The 19998-nt window shown below is 37.7% G+C and overlaps 2 protein-coding genes across 6 annotated transcripts; one reads left to right on the top strand and one right to left on the bottom strand.

The window, feature by feature from the left end:
* The first annotated feature begins 1338 nt into the window (after positions 1 to 1338).
* LOC116254813 (solanesyl diphosphate synthase 3, chloroplastic/mitochondrial-like) lies at positions 1339 to 17472 on the top strand. 5 transcript variants are annotated; one of them, XM_031630397.2, is made up of 13 exons: positions 1339 to 1548; positions 1936 to 2096; positions 3147 to 3239; positions 4088 to 4168; positions 4786 to 4857; positions 5175 to 5306; positions 5397 to 5483; positions 6832 to 6903; positions 8073 to 8158; positions 9046 to 9178; positions 10054 to 10143; positions 13769 to 13867; positions 16958 to 17472. In XM_031630397.2, the coding sequence occupies exons 2-13, from the start codon at positions 1941 to 1943 to the stop codon at positions 17135 to 17137; spliced, it is 1281 nt and encodes a 426-aa protein (XP_031486257.1). In that variant the 5' UTR covers positions 1339 to 1548; positions 1936 to 1940; the 3' UTR covers positions 17138 to 17472. The 5 variants fall into 5 exon arrangements, with proteins under 5 accessions (XP_031486257.1, XP_031486256.1, XP_031486259.1 ...); XM_031630396.2 differs by having other exon boundaries at positions 1339 to 1551; XM_031630399.2 differs by lacking the exon at positions 1339 to 1548 and having other exon boundaries at positions 1956 to 2096; positions 3144 to 3202.
* Positions 17473 to 18306: 834 nt separating this feature from the next.
* Positions 18307 to 19700, bottom strand: LOC116255226 (aspartic proteinase CDR1-like). The gene has a single exon (XM_031631006.2). The coding sequence runs from the start codon at positions 19698 to 19700 to the stop codon at positions 18342 to 18344; it is 1359 nt and encodes a 452-aa protein (XP_031486866.1). The 3' UTR covers positions 18307 to 18341.
* Positions 19701 to 19998: the final 298 nt, after the last annotated feature.

The raw sequence follows: 19998 nt of genomic DNA, 5'->3' as shown, positions 1-19998 counted from the left end.
GGATGGCGAATAATAGGTCACTTTAAAGTCCAACATTCACATCATTGGATGAAAACATTCGTGTGAAAATGTATGAATTGCGCCTTTTAGTGACAGCTAGAGCAGTCTGTCGCAGCTGGTTGTTAGTTCTTGTAGGCGTCAAGCTTTTGCATGAAGCCCTAATCATGCATTGGTGTAGAAAATAGGGAAAGTAACTTGGAGTTTCATGTCGCCGAGCCAGCAACAAATACAAAGTCTCTCTCAGTTACCTCGAAGAACTGCCTTTGTTGATGTTTTGCTCTAATTTCAATTAAATTTTCATTCCAATAATACTTGTTCTTTTCATTAGGTAGCTTTTGCGCTATTGATGCCAATTTTTTTTTCCTCATCTTTGTCTTATTTTTTTAAATTTTACTAGCCCTAAAATCAAAATTTTTGTAAAGTTTGGTAGTAAAAGTTTTTTTTTTCTGAAATTTAAAGGGGGCATGCTCCTTGTAGCCAAGAGAGACTTGAGTGTTATGTACTTGTAACTATATAATGTCCAAACCATCAATATGTAAACTTTGCCTAGGTGGTTTGTGGTTTGTGTATATTATGTGAAATGTCAACCAAAACAAACAACTTGCTTTGCTATCAACTCCATCTTTTTTGTCTTTATGATAAAATACAACTTAATCCCAACTTCAGCTGCAAGTAATCTAGTGGTTAGGGCGTGTGTACATTAACTCTCAAAAAATCATTCTAAAAGTCAAACACCTTTGCTTAGCCTTCATAAAATGTTAGGTAGTGATTTGTTAATCGTTCAAAAGGTAGGGGCTCTTTGTAACTTTAAAAGTTAAACACCTTTTCTTAACTTTCAAAAGGTTAGGTAGTGATTTGTTAATTGCACAAAAGCTGGCGGTTCTTTGTAATTTTTTATTTTCCTTGTAAAATGTTTGGCCAGTCTAAAAGTCGTTAGAGTTAGGGTTGTAACTAAAAGCTGGTGCTTTATGCTCCATTAATAAACTCATATCGCCCAATTAAAGGATACCTGTTAACTTCTTGAATTGGATGATCCAAACTTCTCAAACGAACCAAATGGATTTGAAATCTTTGAGATGGAAAAATGAAGTAAGAGAATAACAGATAAGACCGATAAACGTATGGAAAAGTATTTACAAAAAAAAAAAAGTAATCGGTTCCATGGATATTGAGAGCACGTTCAACCGAGATGGTAAGTCTGCATGGCAGAAAATATGAAGTTGGTTTTAGGATTTGTTATTTTTCCGATTCAATAACCCAAAAACAGTTGGATTTTCACGAGAAAGTGCGGCTTTTGGCTTTGATTTTCGCGTGGTAACGTTAAATACGGAAGATGGTTTGCAGGGAGGGGCGCCGAGTCGCAAGAATGGTGGCCGTGGGAGACTCCCTCTGTTGACCGTCTGTCGATCGATCCTCGAAAGTCCCTCCAATGCGCAGGTACCAAACGGAAGTAAAAGCAACCTACTCTCTTCGCCTTGCTGGTTCACCCATCAGTAGAAGGAGCAGCAGCAGCAGTAGTAGAAGAGGAGAAGGCAACCAGCTTCACAGGCGGTGATCCCTTCTCTCTCTCTCTCTCTCTCTCTCTTTTTTCATTTCTTTCTCTCCCGTTTCTTGGGGGTCGTTCGCTTGTTTGTTTTACTTTCTTAAAACCACAAGTACTTCATGGCTAAATTTTTGCGCTTTGATTCGACTTCCCCTCCCCAAAAATTATTGAGTTTCTGCACATGGGTATGTCTTATATCTGTTTGTATTGTCCGACCGGATCCATAAGCTGTTGTTGGACTTTCTCCCTTCTGGGTTTTGTGTTATGCGTTAATTTTCATACCAATCTCTCACTCTCTACATGATTGTATCCTAACTTACTGGTGCTGTTTGTGGTTGCTGCCAAATGAGTTGCATGCGTGTTTAAGTTTCTCTTTTATTGAAAATTTGCAGGGAAGATGTTTCTTAGATGTGTTCTAAGGAGGTTGGTATCGAAGCCAAGATTTAGCGCACAGGTTGCAAATGGGTACACGAATTACATAGTGGCTGGTGCTAATGCCACGTGTCTAGTTAAAAACTCTGGTGGCATATATCCATGGACTCCTTTCGGAAATGTAAGTGTCTTAGTTGCTCGTAGATTTGCATAGACGATCGTTTTGATGTTCATAACGCAGTATGGTGCTTAAGGCACTAAATTTTGGAATTACGGGAGGTCACCGGGCAATCTGGGCCGTTCAGAGTACACTGATACCTTGGGAGCTGATTGGGAACGGTAACATATTGTTACTGTCCCGTGCATCTGCGATAAAAAGTAGGGCAGATTCATGGAGTACTTTTTAAAATGTCCGATGAATCTAAGTAATTTTTGGGTTAGATGAATGGGACAGTACCGTAATGTTTCCAAACGGCCCGCCCCACCAGTTCAGGGGCCCAAATCGCTGGGCGCCTCACCCAGGTGGCAACCTGATCCCATTTGGAATTTGCATGCATTTAAATGTTAGGTTTAGTAGTTACTATTTAGTAGTTAGTACTGCTTCCAGGTGATTTTGCAAGTGGTGTTTGTTTTTCCTGCTTGTTGTCAAATTTATGTATATGGGCAAGACTGAAACTTGACTTGGTAAACAACGTGCTGCACAAGGAACTAGTCTTCAATTTCTTGTGCAGCTAGCAGAAGTCTGTCCTTACGATTTGATGTTAGAATGCCAGGTTAAGGTTTAACTAGCTGCACTTTAAAGGGAAAAACAAATTGAACCAATAAAAGTAACTCACGCTTGACAGCTTGCCATGTAAAAAAAGCTTGAGCAAGGGTCTTACATTCCTATTTTTGACTGAGCATGCAAGTGGATGACCTCTACTACCAGACATAGGATTTGATTCCCAGTGCAGTGGAAAACAGGGTTTCACCTTAACCCAGTTAAGGATGTTAACAAAAGGCCCACCAGCCTCTGTTCTGGAGTAAAATCTGAGTGTTTGTGTAAAACTGGGTTCCTGACTCTGTCAAGGGCATCATCCAAATGACCTTTAAGATGCTTTATTTATCCAGAATTTAGCATATTTGTGCTGTTACAGCATATAAATATTATATATCCTTTTGTTCAGTCTGCCTCTGTGATCGGTCAATGTAAATAAGTAATGTGCTTCTTGTTGTTACTATGGATCAGTAGGTATTGGGTTGCAGAGAATCTTATCATTGGGGTTCACATGCCTTTCATGATGTAAGGTATCAAGTTCATCAAGACGGCAGTTCCTTGGTCGAGGTTTGCCACTTGTTTTTTGCTTCTAAATTTGCTCGTCGATATTGTTTTTTTGTCCTGATGCCATATAATTAAAAGTACCTTTAAGCATTATTGTCACTGATAAGATTGGGAAAGTAGCTGGGCACCTTCTAGCTTGGGTCAGCATGCCATATAATTAAAGGTACCTTTTAACGATTATGTCACTGATAAGATTGGGCAGATAACTGGGCACCATCTATTTTGGGTTAGCATATCTCAGATAGAGCTCATACAGACTCTAGAAACAGGCTTGGCAAGCAAGGGAAGCACAAGCCAGTTATCTTAGATCACCAAACTTGGAGCAAGTGAGATCTGTTACTAGGCTTTTGAATGCTTGAATGTTGTACATACAACCACGTGAGATGTGTGGTTTATCCTACTTGCCATCCAATGTAGAGACTTGGAGTTCAAGTTCTTACTGTTGCCAAGATTTATAAACTTTAGTTCCTTTTGTTACCTGAGCTGGACTACTGACCAAATTAGGCAATGATGAACATCTGAAGTTGGTTTGTTTAGCTCCTTTACTAGTGATCATCACCTATGTCAAATTTGTTTGTTTCAGAGTGTTTCTTTTTCTTTTTAGTTTTAGAAACAAGTGATTTTTCCAAGAATAACTGAGTTTACATAAAAAGAAAAGACAACAAATACAAAATCAAAATAAAGCAAAGGAATTTATCAGTCAACATCACCAAACATACTTTTGTTTCTCAGTTATCTTGAAAATGTTGTAATGTTTCTCGCTCTAAAGATTATCGTTTAAGAATGTATTTGTTGTAGAACCTCTTGCATTTCTTTTTTACATTAATAATGGTTATTAATTAATTTATCAGGAGGAATTGGATCCTTTCTCCCTCGTTGCTGATGAATTATCACTCCTTGCAGATCGACTGCGTGCCATGGTAGTTGCGGAGGTATGATTATTTTCTCTTCATGTTGTGCTTCGTTTGCCCATAAATGATGTTCCCTAGAAGGAATTGCTTGAAGGAATTGTTCTTGAATTATAATCTGTAGTTTATATCACCAACAAAGGTTGTGCTATTTATTGAAGATTTTTGAATATTGGGCTAGTATCTGATGATATTTGATTCTTTCTATTTTCGACCTCTCAAGACTGGATCTCTTTTTTGTTTCATCTTATACTGAATTGACTAGTGGATTGAGGCTTTTAATGCATTTTTGTTTCTGACATTATTGGGATTCTAGAGTGATGTACTATACTTGTGTAGCTGATATGGAAGTAGCATATCTTGCTTGTCATTATCATATGATAGCTGCAAGAGGCCAAGAGTAGTTATGATTACGATTCTGTCATTCTATCTTTTTTCAGGACCATGTTTCTGGAATGATCTAAAACTATCCTGAGACATTCAAAGTTTTTTTCTTTTCATTTTGTTTTTCTGAAGACATGCTATTTGATTATGATTCTGACTTTTAAAATGAAAATTTTCAATTATCTGGCCATAGTTTCGTAAGTTGGGCTTATTATTGTTTCTAAACCTTTTCGAAATTGATATAAATCTACATGCAGGTTCCTAAACTGGCTTCTGCTGCAGAATATTTCTTTAAAATAGGGGTGGAGGGGAAGAGATTTCGGCCCACGGTATGTGCTGACATGCATTGGTTTTATGTAGTTTGTTGACTTAGTCAATGTCTTGCAGTTTGAAGTCATGATTATTTGTTCATATGCTAATCTTTACCATGAAGTTTGTACTTGAATCACCTCAATGATGTGGTTCATTAAGAATTTAGTTCATGTGCCCACAAGAAGAATTCTTACAACACATGAATGTTGCTTTTCCATATGAACTATCTGTTTCTAATGGTAACTTGTATCCTTAAAAGTCAAGTGCATTTTTTCACGTTTTGCAGTTATGTTGTGGATTGATATTCTTGAGCTTGGCTTTGTTATATCTGCAGGTTTTGTTGTTAATGGCATCATCACTATCTCTTCATGTACCTGTAAAAGTCACAGGTGCTGCATTTGATAGTTTGTCAAAGGAACTACGTACACGACAGCAGTGTATTGCAGAGATCACTGAAATGATCCATGTTTGTGCTTATATTTTTATTTTATTTTAAGTTAATCTAAATGAAATATTACATCTAAGAGTAAGAGAATCAACCTCCACATGCTTATAGGTGGCAAGTCTTCTTCATGATGATGTTTTAGATGACGCAGAGACGAGGCGTGGTATAGGTTCACTGAATTTTGTAATGGGAAATAAGGTACTTTAACATTTCTCATAATGATAATTAGATTCTTGACTTGTTTGCGTGTAGCTTCTATTACATGGCAACGACTGTTAAAGCAAATATTTGTTAGTCATTAAGTAACATTTGAAATCACTATGACACATTATTCAGTGACGTTCAGAGCCTCATTAGTACACTCTCTTTAATAAACTGTTTGCCAGAGTTTCTTTGAAGTGAAAGGTCTACTATAGGCATCAAGACAATCCAGGTGGTGAGGGGTTCACATATCATTTGCCACAATTTGTCTGATGTTTTGTGATTCATGTATCATTATTTGCTTAGGTTTTGGGCAAATACAGAAAACAGAATTTGAGGGTGTAATAATTTAGGTCATAAACCCACTCTAGTAAATGCAAATTTTTGTATGAACTTGTGGACCCAGCCATCTAGATATCTTATGCTAAAATTTATCGTCCATTTGTGGGACTTGTGTAGTTATGCTGAATTTTTATGCTTACTTTATTCTTTTTTTTTGCCTTTATGACAGTCAAGTTGGCTCTCCTTTTTAAATCTTATTGATCTTGTCTTATGTGTATATGGTCTTTTATTAGTTGCAATCCCATTATTTATTTGAAAGCATGGTTGCAAGTAAACTAAATTGTGGAGAACCTAATTGTTTTTTGCCTGACTTCGACTACTATGTGGTTAGATTGTTTTAGGGAAAATGTGCAAATCAACCTATTCAAGTGGATATGTTTTAAAGAAATAACTATGCCTTGCTTATCTTCATGCTTGAAATTTGGTTCTCAACTTCTCAGAGTTTATAATCTTAAAAATGCCCGTATGGCGTTTCATGTGTTTGCTTGGATGTCCAATGAATACACAGTCTTATTTAGAACTTTTTGGCAGGGCTTTGATAACTGTGAAAAAAAATTTCAAGTTGCACTGGACCTGTGAAATTCTTTGAGAAAAAGGTGGACTCCAAGGGGGTCTTTTAACTACCATACGGCTGAACAATGCTACCTTCATTTTTTTTTCCTTTCGGTGTTATTGGACACCCCCTTTTTTCTTTGGTTTTATTGGACACCCCTTTAGGGCTCACTCTTAGTTTATGGAACTCATTGTTAGTTTTATTTGTATAGATATCTTGCTTTGCACTGCTATAGGGTTTATGCTGTATGCACTTGTTCTTTTATGATTGGATCTTACTGATGATGTAAATTTTTTTATTAGTACAATAGCTGGTGCATTTTCAGTTTCAGCATGATACATAGGCTCTTTACTTTCTTCTCCACTACAATTTGATCTAGGCTTTTATGCAACCATTTGTTCTGACCAACATGCCAGATTTTACTAGTGAAACTGGTTCTATGAGATGCAGATATCAGTGCTAGCTGGAGATTTTTTGCTTTCAAGGGCTTGTGTTGCCCTTGCATCTTTGAAAAATACAGAGGTACATAATTTAGTCTTTATTTTACTCACTCTAGGTTCCTTTTTTTTATGAATATAATACTTCTTGTTAAGCACATGATATACCATAGGGCACACAATTTTCCCATTATATTAGCAATATTTTATCCTTCCCAATCATATTGGAGAATTTTCATGTAAAAATTCAGTTGTGGATGATAATCCGAGAAGCCAAAATTAGACTCAGATTTTAAAATTCAATTTGGATATAAGTTTTAGCATTTCAAATACTGACTTATCTGGATTTTATTAAGATTTTTTTGAAGTTTTCCAATGCTTTTAATTTTGACAGAAGTCCTGTTTATAATAGAAATAAAGAAAAACTACTAACTTAAGAAAGCATTCAAAAAGGAGTTATATGGGAAGGGTCTCCTGGATTCAGAATATAAGAAGATATTCTTGGATATGTAGAGGAAGTGGTTGAAACCATCACCTGTAGTAGATGGGGATCATATCTTCACAAATTGTTGAATCCCCTTCACCAATCATGAGACACATCTTTGATGTTGATTCCTTTATGGGGTTGAAAGTGGAAAATGATATTCCTGTTCCTCCTTTGCATGTTCTTCCAAAGTAAGGAGGCTTCTAGCACCTCATGTTAGTCCTGGTTTAAACACAGTGATGTTATTTTTATGCAAATTTTAGGAACGGAAAGAGCACTTTTTTTTTTTCTCTTTGTCCAACGTACACACAATTTCTTCACAACTATGTTGGGTGAGAATTGTATGTTGATTGTTGAATGATTTGAAAACGTGGGAGCCTTGCTTTTTCAAACTTTGTTTGATGCCTTTCAAACCCCTCCTTTTAACAGTTTTTGCCACTTTGGTTTATGCAGTGAAAATAATAACTATATTTTGTAATGAAGATAGGAGAAAACCATGTTGCGTTAATGGACTTGCCTGCTTCACATTTCTAATTGTCCCTTGAATATATTATTTTTACGTGTCCTTTGACCTCATATACATGCCTTTCAGATTGGCCAAAACTTAACCTTTACTGGATAACAGAGTGCTAAATTTTCAAAGTCTCATGGATATTTTTTCTTACAATATGTTCATCTAGGCGGATGTTTTAGATATGTTCTGCTAATTCATAACAAAACCCAAAACCGGACTTTGTTGAGGTCTCACCTACTGTGACCACACACTGCAGGTTGTATCATTGCTTGCTACTGTTGTCGAGCATCTTGTGACTGGTGAAACAATGCAGATGACAACTACTTTAGATGAACGTTGTAGGTATGCTGGCCGCCACATTCTTGTGTTGTTATTGTGAGATATTTTTCTTAAAAAACCTTGGCTAATTGTGTATGAAAGTCATGATCTTGTGAATGCTTCTGTTATTTTTGATTATTTTGGAACAGTAAAGCTGTAGGGTAGATCCCAAGATATCACACTCATGGCCCATGGATCAAGACAGACCATTCAGTTGTGAAATTAATGCTATTCTGAAATGCTAATCATTATGTTAACCTTATAAAAATGCTAATTTCTGCAAGTTTAAGTATTAGATTGTTTTGCTCAAATACATGCAACAATAATTTGGGTTCTTCTTAATGATGTGTATTTTGATTTTGTCACAAATTATTTATTGCATAATCTGTCTTGATCACAAGGGTATGCATTTTGTTAATTTGTTCTACTCTTTATCTTTTAAATTTACTCTACGTGGTTCAAGTATATATTTTCATTTTTTATCCTTGTAACTTTAATATAACCTTTGACTATCTTTGCTTGGGGAAGTAACTTGAGCCTTTCCTTTGTCTGAAACCATCATCCATCTTCCTTTCAAACAAAAAAACATTGATTTAGGTTTGTTCACATTATTTTGGTAAAGTAGTTCAGAAGGTCTAGAGCCGTCATACTTGACTGCTTTTCTGATGCTTTGGTCATGTATTTACATTGAAATGAACTTCTACAGCAGAATATCTAAGCCTTTTTTGATATATTTTCTATTTGACTGAATTATTAATTGCATTTGGTGTTGGACATGCGTATTCTTAAACTGCTTGTTTAAGGTTGTAAGAGATCCATAATTTTGAAGGTTGGTAGCTTACTGTTCTTTCACGTTGGTGTAGCGTGGATTATTATCTGCAGTAGCTTACTGTTCTTTCACGTTGGTGTAGGATGGATTATTATCTGCAGAAGACATACTATAAGACAGCATCACTGATTTCTAATAGCTGCAAAGCCATTGCTTTGCTTGCTGGGCAAACGGCAGAAGTTTCCATGCTTGCATACGAATATGGTCGAAATCTGGTATGTAACATCATCTGAGATCTCTCTCTCTCTCTCTCTCACACACACACACACAGGTATGTAACATCATCTGAGCTCTCTCTCTCTCACACACACACACACGCACGCACGCACGCATGCACGCACACGCGTTTTTTTCGAAAAAAATGCGATCAATTAAATGAGATGTCAGGAACTCTCTCACTGATATATATATATATATATATATATATATATATGAGAATAAGACTCTAAAGCAAGAGTACGAGAATGGTTAGAAGTCAGGATAAAGTTTTCCTATGCACAAACATATAGGGTATTTGTCAAGTTGATACATGAGGATGTGTGATATCTTCTATCATGCTATGCATAGTAGCTGAAATATTAATAAATGTTGAGAAGCAATTCAACTTCTTAAAAAACAGCAGTTTTAATTTAACCTAGCGTGACCAGTTTTGCGAATTAATAACACAGGAGTTGGAAAAGACTCATCAACAAACTGAAAAGCTTTTGGATACATGCCATTCTAGGCCAGTGCTGATTCAACTGTGCCTGATTGGGTTTTCAGAAATGCTTTGATGTGTCTATATTGTAGCATCATCTAATTTAGATTGTGCACTGGAAGTCGGAACAAACTTTCTGCTCTGATGCTGCTCTGATTTCTTAATGGCTGTTCAATCTACCTTTCCCCAATTTATCGAATATAAATAATTTTAAGACCATAGATCTATTTTTTGTAGGAAGTTGTTTTAGTTGTCACCATATGACTACCCCAATGTACACCATGTCCAGTAATAAAGTACAAAAATGTTAGTCTAATAAATTTTTTCTTGCATTCTTCCTTTTCTGTTCCTTATAAGTTTGATAATTCTTTGTTAATAATTTTGGTTTTTCAGGGATTAGCATTTCAGTTGATTGATGATGTTCTTGACTTCACTGGCACATCTTCTTCCCTTGGGAAGGGTTCTCTGTCTGACATTCGCCATGTTAGTCGTTTCTCGTTCTGTTCTCTTTATTGTTAGATTCCCATATTTTAGTGACGAAGTAAAAGGTGGTTGATATTTTGACTAGTGTATCAACTTTATATTTCATAAGCACGTAATTGATATCGCCTATCGGTAGTAACTATTAAGTTTATACTTTATAACTAACTTGTGCTAACGTCCAAATGGATGCATAACTTGTGTTCACATTCAGATTGATACAATTCATTGTTAGATTCCCATATTTTCTACTCAGAGTAAAAGGTGGTCAATGCTTCGATCAGAGCTATATATTTAGGTGCATATAGTTGATATTGATATTCAATTTATGCATGTCTGTGTTAAATTCAAGGTTGTGCATAATTTATTGATATTCGATCCTGTATTCCAAAAACTCTTCTTAACTGATGACCATATACCTGTTTCTGAGTGGCAAAGACCTTCCTCTAGGTGCTGCATAATATTCCTAAAAGCATATGGCATGCTGTCAAAAAAGTTGCCGCCTACCCATAAGTTTGCGTACCTGTGTAGAAGCCACTTATTCTATGCTGTTTTTTGAGGAAGAACTCAGACATTAGTGCGAACTTGTGCCTTTTTGACTGATAGGTACTAGAGTTACAAAAAAGTGTGCAAAATTAGCTGTTATAAGTTCCTAACTATGTACCTGTGTAATTTATTCATCTATCGTTTAATGTTTTTAACAATTTTAATGGACTATACCAAGATCTGATTTATTGTGTATGAATGTTAATGCATGATTAAATGCGAAAAGAAATTGACCATGGTTAATGCAAACTTAGTGGGGTTCGATATGTGCAAATGTGTTTTCTGAATTCTGTGGTCTATGAACCTTTTACTGTTCTACAAATCCATTTCATTTCCTTTCATTTGTTGCTGGAATTAGATGTTGAAAATTCTCTTCAATTACTTTTTGGGAAAATGGAATCATGAAATCACCTGTCACAAAAAAAAAAAAAAATCCAAGTTGAATGATACTTGAATGCATTTATTTAACTAAAGAAACTCTTTTTTGAACTCGATCTTGGTTTTATTTTAAGAATGAATAGATGACTCGTCAGAAGGATGGGTACTAAATTTAATAAATTAAGTGAGATTCACACACAATAAAGAGCTTGATCATTGTAGTACAGATATATTTGTGTTAAAGATATGCTGTCTATGTTCTTATGTGAACCTGGTAAAATATTTGTGGCTACTTTGTAAAACCACATGTAAAGTTTTAGCAGTAATCAATAGCATACCTGCATTCCAGTATTGCGATGGCACCTAAGTTTTTGTTAGTGGTTAATGGACAAAGTAGAACAGTTACCCTTCATCAAGTTTGCCATTTTTTGGGTTTTAAAATACTTTTTTTTGGTCCTTGAAGCCCCAAAACACAAAGTAGCTATGGCTTTTTTGAGAGAAAAAAAGAGAGGAATAAGGAGAGCTCAACAGTCGACACATAGAATAGAAGAATACTTTTATCTTGACTTAATGGGCGACATTGGATTTAAGATAACCTAGGATAAACCGCAGGATTGGCTTGTTGCCTAGGCAACATACTATTAGAAATGCATAGGCTTGCCTAGACATTCAACAGCCTGGACTTTTCTCTTCAACAACTGAATTTTTAACCTGTTTTTCTTCTTATTTCTCTCTCATGTTGTTGTTTGAGGGAGACCCTTTTTCCTCCTTTTCTTCTTATGTGATCTTAAATCGTTTCTTCTATTTCTATGCAGATTTTCTTTCCCTTGTTCTTTTTTATGTGATTTTGCATTAAAAAATATATGTATGTCTATAGTTACAGACTTACAGTTATAGTTCATATACTGTTATGCTTTGAACATTCGTCTGTTGTTTTAGATTTTAACTTCTTTTCATATAATAACAGAATGTTTATCACAAATGATGTTTACTAGAAGCTGTGATTGTGTGAGGATTCATGTTTCTTTTTGCTTTTACTTAAATTAGATTAGTAATTTCAGACGTAGTTTAGGCTTTTAGATTTTAGAAATTAGAATTGAAGATCTATTAGTTGCTGTTTAGGAAATTAGAAGAATTTCCATGCTGTATAACATTGCAAAGCAAATGACGTTAAATTGTAAACTGGCTTTCTTTATGATAATTAAGTTTAATTGTTTCGTTTTTTGGTTGGATTTACTCTTTCAAACTTCCAATATGCTTATTATCATGTCATGGAATGTTTATGTGTTGGTTTTATCGTGAATTTAATTATTTTATGGATATAAGTTGACAAATGTACATATTTTTAATGGAGAAATGTTATTTTTTTCAACTTAGATTTATTTTATTGATTTACTCGTTTTGGACCTTAATGCTCCCAGGCCCATCTAGCCCTGCCTTGGCTCTAGGCATAACTGATGCTCTAGGCTGCGCCTCGTGTTTTTCTCAACTTAGATTAGTCATGAGACGTTTTTAATTGATTTTTTAATGTGGAAGAAGAGATGGGAGATCTAGCCCCCAAGGGGGTTCGTGTAGTGGATGAGGCTTTGGCAGTTAAAAAACAGTCAAAGTTCAATATGGTGTTCCCCACTCTTTGCACATGCCTAAGCAGGCATAGGCCTTGGTACACGGGTATCCAATGGTTATGCTGCTGGATGTTAACCAAGTCTCTGTTCTGGGTGCAGTATCTTCATGTTAGAAATGTAAAAGAGAGTCAGGGATCACTTACTCAAGTAAAAGTCACCACATTTGACTGATGTGAGTATAGACGTGCTTAGGCCGATCAGATCTTATCTTGGAGACACCTTATTCCAAGTACCAAGTGTACCACAAGGGCATGTTCTGTGGCGTGAGAGTTACTTTACCATCATAATTCTTTACTAAAATGTTATTATTGAACTATCATAAATATTCCATGTAAGTAAATGTAAGGGAAAAATTCACAAGTTTTATGCAAAAATGAAAATAATTGTTATAGATTCAGATGCAGACTTGTCATTTTAGAAAATGTTATTAAAGAAATCAATTTTGGCATTTAAGTCCAAGATTGAACTTTTGGACACAGGCTTGAGTTTTCCATGAGACGCCACATCATGTCATCCCAGTTTCAAACTAAGCAACCATGAAGGCGCTCAAGAACATCACCACTTCTTTAATGTTTCCTTAGTTAAAATAAATCTTCTTGTGCTCCACGTCATACCTTTTTCTACTTGCCACGTTGCTTTCTGATTTTGGATTTTCTTTTGCAATTTTACACATGAAATCAGGTCACGCTTGTACCTTTTTCAAGGAAAATATTCAGGATAAAACTAGAAAAAATAATGTAATTTTGTCCAATCAGAACATGATTTTTTTTTCTTAATGCTACCGTTGGTTTCTTGGATATTGAATGCTAGGTAAGTGAGCGGTCTTGATACTCATAGTTGTTAAGAGTTAAATAACTGTAAAAGGAGGCGACTATGTTACCCTGGCCAACTTTGAGTAAGCCCTGGAAATAAGAGTAGGCCTGACCTGGCTGTTATAAGGTGCATCTACCATGGTCATGTTCTCGGGCTGGAGTGGTTTATTCAGATGTCAACAATGCATGTCTACTAGTTATCTATGCCGGTATGGTTGAAGTTGAATGTACAAAATTAAAAAATTACTTGATTTGATTGAATTGCAGGGGATAGTGACTGCTCCAATGTTATTTGCTTTGGAAGAGTTCCCTCAGCTACGTGCTGTTGTTGATAGAGGGTTTGAAGATGCTGCAAATGTTGATATCGTAAGTGTATTACATTTTGTCTTCTTTTCTATCTCCTTAAATAGCATCTACCATATGGCAAGTGTCTATTCAGTCATTTGTATATTTCCATTATCTTCTATATACATGTTACTCTTCTAGAACTTTATTTCTGATTATTTGTACTGAAGTTGTATATTTTCAATTAAAGACTATCGAATCCTATCATTCTTATTTATATTTTTTCAGTATTTTTTATGTGTCAACTTTAAGCTTTATAGGAGATCCTAGAATATCCTAAGAAAGTTCTGTATCTAAGATTAATCCCTTCTCTCTTTCTCTCTCTCTCTCTCTCTGTGTGTGTGTGTGTGTGTGTGTGTGTGTGTGTGTAATTATAATTATAATTATATAGTTTTTAGATTGTATGTAACAGCTATTTAATAGTGTTAACTGTGTGAACCAATCCTACCCCACTTGATAAGAAGAAACGAAGAAAGTGAAGAATTCTTTTTTGTTGAGGACGTCTCAAATACATGCATCCACTGTTTACAGTTGATGGTTGGTTGGCACAGTTGATACTATTTGATACTTTTCACAACCAAGAGTCCCAATATATGTATCCAACTATTGAGCAATTCAAACAACAGTTTCTGTCTCCTCATTAAAAGCTGAAAAAATAATTATTCATGTTGAGAGAGAGTTGTTTGAGCTGTCCCAAACAATAGTTGTCATGATCTAAGTTCTGTACACACACACACACACATTAGCAAATCATAATTTATTCATTCCTATTTCCTGCATTTTTGAAAATGTAATATGGATAGATTTGGAAACTGCAGAGCCAGTCCTACACACACACACACACACACACACACACACACACACACACACACACACACATATTGGAAAGTATCATTTCCTCATACTACATTTTTGGGAAATGTAAAATCCAGTTACATGGTTACATTAGGAAACTGCATAGCAAGTGCTACTGGGTTACGCACACTCTCCCTCTCTCTCTCTCTCTCTCTCACACACACACACACACACACACACAGTGATAGACACACGCTCACGTGCTGTCCAAGATTTTGGAGGTACAGTCTTACTTTCAATTGTTCCCTTTGATTTATCCTTTTATCCATGTTCGTTGCATCCCTCACATCAAATATTTTTCTTTATTGTTCAATTTTGGTTGGAAAGGATCCATAGGGTATCTCGTTGAGGGACATCTATGTCACACGGATACGGGTACGGGTATCCTGTGGGTACGGGTACGGGTACGGGGATACGGCAAGTTTCAAAATTTTAGGATACACGGACACGGCGAATATTAAATTCAAAAAAAATAAAAATGATAAAAAGATGGAAAAAACGTATAATGAACATAAAATTTATGAAACAGTGAAATAAAACATCGCACATAAGATGAAAAATATGATTCTAAACCGTCCAATCTTCAAACCAAAACATCCCCAAATCGGCAAGAAATGCCCAATATACATTAAACATAAAAAAAAGATGGAAAAAACGTATAATGAACATAAAATTTATGAAACAGTGAAATAAAACATCACACATAGCATTGAAGAATATGATTCTAAACCGAAAACATCCCAAAATCGGCAAGAAATACCCAATCTAAAAAATCCCCAAATAAAAGTTGAAACCCTAACTTCTAATATCGAAAATAATAGACAAAAGAAACACTTACCTGTCTGTCGCCGGCTGCCGCCGGACGCCACCGGAAGTCGCCGGAGGTCGTCGCCGTCGCCCGCCATTGCCGAACTGTGCTGCCAGCCTGCCGCGGAAGCCGTCGAGGGTAAAGGAAGGTCGACGATCGAGGGTAAGTGTTAATGCGTAAAACAAAATGGGTTAAAAAATCGGTTATAAAAGTGGTTTGGATCGGGTCTGACCCAGACCCGATCCAAAACGTATCCAGCCGTATCGCCGTGTCGGGATCCCCGTGTCGGCGTGTCGACGCCGGTACTTGAACCATTCTGCCGTATCCGTGTGACATAGAGGGACATCCATACTGTGTCATTTGAAATATGATTCTCCTTTGTTTCTACTATGGAGAAATTCACACAATATTAATATTCCAAAATACTTCAAGAAGTGAAAAAATACAGTAATTGCATGGGCCCAACTGAATGATCCGTATTCCTTAAGAATGTGTACAAAAGTAATGTTTTTGTTGGCTTAACGATTTTTTAGCTTTTATATGCATGGGGAGGTTTCCATGGAAGAGTATGAAGTAGTACAATGGAACTTCAAATCCATATATAAGTATGGTTGGATCTTGTTGATTTCATATCATGTTTGCTATGAGGTTCATCCAACTATTACAGGGGTGCTCTGGACCCGGTATATGAAAAGCAGAAGATAGGTCTGATTAAACTGACGATCTGAATCTGTTGCAGGACCTTTCAGCAAAAAGCGATCATTTCAGAAGCATTGGCTAATTGTCTTAACTGATCCCATTTCACAAGTTGTGCTAAAGGTGTAAGAAATTATGGATAATAATGGTCACTATGTTCTTTTTGGGTGGGATTCTCTCCCTGTTAAAATATGAAACAAGTAAAAATGAGTAATAATACACATATCTAGAGCATATGACAACCAAAACACTGCAAAAAAGGGGAAAAGGTTTTAAAATTATATGGTTGCTCTTTGTTGTGAAAAGGAAACAATGTCAAGAAACAACTTTCAAGAAAAAGTTTTTCTTTCAGACGGTTTCCAGTCCCCTGGATGTTTAATCTGAGGATGGAAGCAGGGAAGGCATTGACGTGAGCAACAAAGTTTGCGCCTTCTCAGCTTATTGACTTTAACACCTAGTCTTAATTTAAAACATCTTAATGAAATCCTACTGTCATGCAAATGAATCATGCAATTGCGTCTGACTTTTGTTGGTTAGATATAGCAATCAATGGATAATTTGTGAGTCTGTTCTTTCATGACTGTTCAGTGTGGTTTTTTTCCTCCTTTGAAAAGACTTTCTTTAGTTGTCCTTCTTTGCTTGCCGAAATAGGTTATCTTCTTTACTGCAGCTTTATGAAGTATTTGTCCAGATCTCCTAGAACCAATCTTTTTCTTATCATGAACTGATTCTTTTGCTGGCCAAATCTGCAGGCACTCGACTACCTTGGCAAAAGCCAAGGAATACAAAGGGCAAGAGACCTAGCAGCCAAGCATGCCAACCTTGCCGCTGCTGCCGTTGAATCCTTTCCTGCAACTGATGATGAAAACATGCGGATGTCAAGACGGGCATTGGTTGAACTCACGCAGCGTGTCATTACTAGGACAAAATAATCCCGAAGGAATGCCATATTTTCCTTCTAAAAATGCTTTTCTTTAGATATCTGTTTTTTCCAGTTCCTAGTTCTTTCAATTTATGTTCTTTAAAATTTTTCTACTTGTCAGCTTCCTTAATTTTTTTAAATGTAAGAATAAATGATTTTTTATGGTTTTAGGGAAGCAATTGGCAATTTCCACGAATATGTTCATTGGGTTATACATGTGTCAATGTTGACCATAGTCTCACAAAAATGCATCCATCATAGACGAAGTATTAGCAAGAAAGAACATTGTGTTATTGGAAAACATGTTTCCACAAATATATATTTTAAAAACATCATGTTTTTTTATACATGGTGTAATTATATCCAACTACGTCCACAATAATATTTCTTGAAGAAAAATGTGATATTTTTGAAACATGTGTTACGGAAACGTGTGTTTTGAGAATAGCATATTCCTCCTAACAAACAATGGCTTATTCTAGTGGCCAAGCTCTACAAGTTCAACTGGAACAAGACGCTGGTCAAGACGAATTTAGAAGCATTGAACTGCTTTTTGTTGAATGTGGGTTCGATTTAGATATTTGAAAATATGAAGTAGGTTCTTTGTAGCTTTCTGCATGATCGTGATGAATCTTTTCATGATGGAGCATTTGTTCGCGTTTTCAGTGATTTTTTTTCCTTAGTAGTTGGTTTGGCTTAGGGGTGTGTGTGAAGAAACTAGTCTGATTCTTGTTGGTGTTATACCTTTGCGTCGAGGCTCATTTCTGAAAGTTGAAGGATTGCTGTCAGCTCATACTTAAGTTGGATTGCTGCCATCGAAGCAGCCCGACTTACAAGGGAATGAGGAAGACTTTGGACCTCTTTCATATCCAACTCAGACAAGACCGCTACCATTTTTGATGTTGAAGCAGCTTAGGACGTTGGCCTCTTTTATCTCCGATTCAGCCATCAATCGTTCAATCTCTCTCTCTTTCTCTCTGCAAGGGCAGGCTGCTTATCTTTGATAAAGAATGTTATGCGTTTGTGGATTATCAGTGAACTATTTGAATATATAAAATTTGACAAATCGGATATGGCAAGGAGTACATTCAATTCGAATCTGATCCAGAAATTCCAAGTGCAACCGGGACTTATGAACACTAAGCATACCTATGCATAACTAATATAAACTGCGGGACAAGCTTAATAGCTAGAAAAGAAGGAACACAGCGTCCCTAAAGCCGGGTACAATCAGTAGGAACAAAAGAGAGCACGCCCTTCCCCAGGTCATACTCAACATGGAAGTTCTGCTGAGCCACGTTCCCGAAGATCGCAATTCCCATGTTCGATGGTACAATAGCCAAGCACACGACTCCCTCCGCCACCGGCAGGAAGGCGTTTTCCGGCGGCAGTTCCCAGTCGGCACCGGCAAAATGGAACGTCACAGACGGGAAACCCTGGAGGTCGAACGACTTGACGTGGTAACACAGGCTGAAGCCCTCCACCGGTTCGACCTTCTCGAACTCCACGGCGCTGGCCACCGCACTCTCCACCGGATTGTACGCCTCGTTGCTCAGCAGCGTCAGAGTGGTGCCCGAGTCTATGATGATCGACTTCGCATCCCCGAGCGCCGTCGGCCTCGCGGCATCAAACTTCACGTTGAGTTTCTTGCCTCCCACGCTTACGTCATCGAGGGTGAGCACGTAGAAGGTGCCCTGGTCGCTACCTTGCGCCATCTCCGTCTGCTGAACCGTTCCGGTACCGGAAAACTCGGCTCCGGCTCCGAACTTCAGCTGTCCAGTCGAGTTGGTATCGTAATACGAGATGAGGCAGTAAGCGAATTTGTTATCAATGGCAGAACTGATCTGGGAGATGAGGGACAGAGGGCCACCACCGAGGCCGACAAGACCGGAAACTTCGGCCGTGGCGACGTTGCCGGCTTCATCGTGAACACAGCCGAAGGTGGTCGACGGAAACTTGATGGTGCCATGAACGCCGGTGTCGAAGGTGAGCGTATCCTTGGAGAGGACGCCGTCGGCGTAGGACTTGTCACCATAAACATAATGGAATCCACATAGGCGATCGTTGTTGCAGTATTTTCCTTCGGTCGGCAAGTCGTCGCAGAAAGAGGTGGAGCAGCTCTGGGTCTTGTATGTGGAAGACTTGTGGGGATCGAACATGGACATCTTCCGGCCGGTGCAGGACTCGCAGGGGAGGCACTGAGTCCAGATGAGGTCGCTTCCGGTGTCGGCGATAGCCCAATGTAACCGGGCTGGCGTGCCGAGAGCGAGCTTCATGAGAAACTCGCCGCTGCCGGATTTCATGGGGCTGTAGATTTTGGTGCTCACGCCGCCGGAAAATCTAGAGGCGAAGTGGCGGGAGCGCCAAATGGACCGCCGCGCGGCCTCCACGGCGCGGTCGGTGAGAGTGAAGGTAGGGTCGTACAGAGGAGAGGCAGGTGAGTCGCGGTGAACGAGGTCCAAGGAGAAGCCATGGCGCTTCGGGGCGACTATCCCAACTCTAGCAGAGTTGGTGGTGGTGAAAATTTGCAGAAGGCTGAGAAGGGTGATGAAGGTGGCGAAGAAGGGGGCCATGGCGGAAACGTCTGTGCTGTCAAAGAAGGAAAATGGGGTTATTTATAGTGGGGATTGCGCATTTCGAAACGTGATGACGATTAAGGCAAGCATTGAAAACGAGCAGTCACTGCAGTTGATTGGGGAATCATGGCTTCGGGAGATGAACGGATCGAAGAAGGAAATGTAACGGAATTCTGTGTATCTTGACGTAATTCAAGATGGCTCGTGAGACGATAATGGCTGACGAAGTTTTTGGAAAGAGAAGATGGATCGTGCATGTGCATGGAATTGTGAGGGAAACATTTGGAATTCCTTC

This window comes from Nymphaea colorata, chromosome 5, assembly GCF_008831285.2.
Source record: "Nymphaea colorata isolate Beijing-Zhang1983 chromosome 5, ASM883128v2, whole genome shotgun sequence".
In the NCBI taxonomy this organism is placed as follows: domain Eukaryota; kingdom Viridiplantae; phylum Streptophyta; class Magnoliopsida; order Nymphaeales; family Nymphaeaceae; genus Nymphaea; species Nymphaea colorata.
Note: the sequence above shows the minus strand (reverse complement) of the source record. Positions and strands in the feature narration are given on the sequence as shown.

Excerpts from the sequence above, each read along its gene's own strand:
- LOC116255226 (XM_031631006.2), bottom strand. The coding sequence starts at position 19,700 with ATGGCCCCCTTCTTCGCCACCTTCATCACCCTTCTCAGCCTTCTGCAA.
- LOC116254813 (XM_031630397.2), top strand. The coding sequence starts at position 1,941 with ATGTTTCTTAGATGTGTTCTAAGGAGGTTGGTATCGAAGCCAAGATTT. Across the intron at positions 4,169-4,785 it reads GTGCCATGGTAGTTGCGGAG|GTTCCTAAACTGGCTTCTGC; the intron begins GTATGATTATTT and ends ATCTACATGCAG. Across the intron at positions 8,159-9,045 it reads ACTTTAGATGAACGTTGTAG|GATGGATTATTATCTGCAGA; the intron begins GTATGCTGGCCG and ends ACGTTGGTGTAG.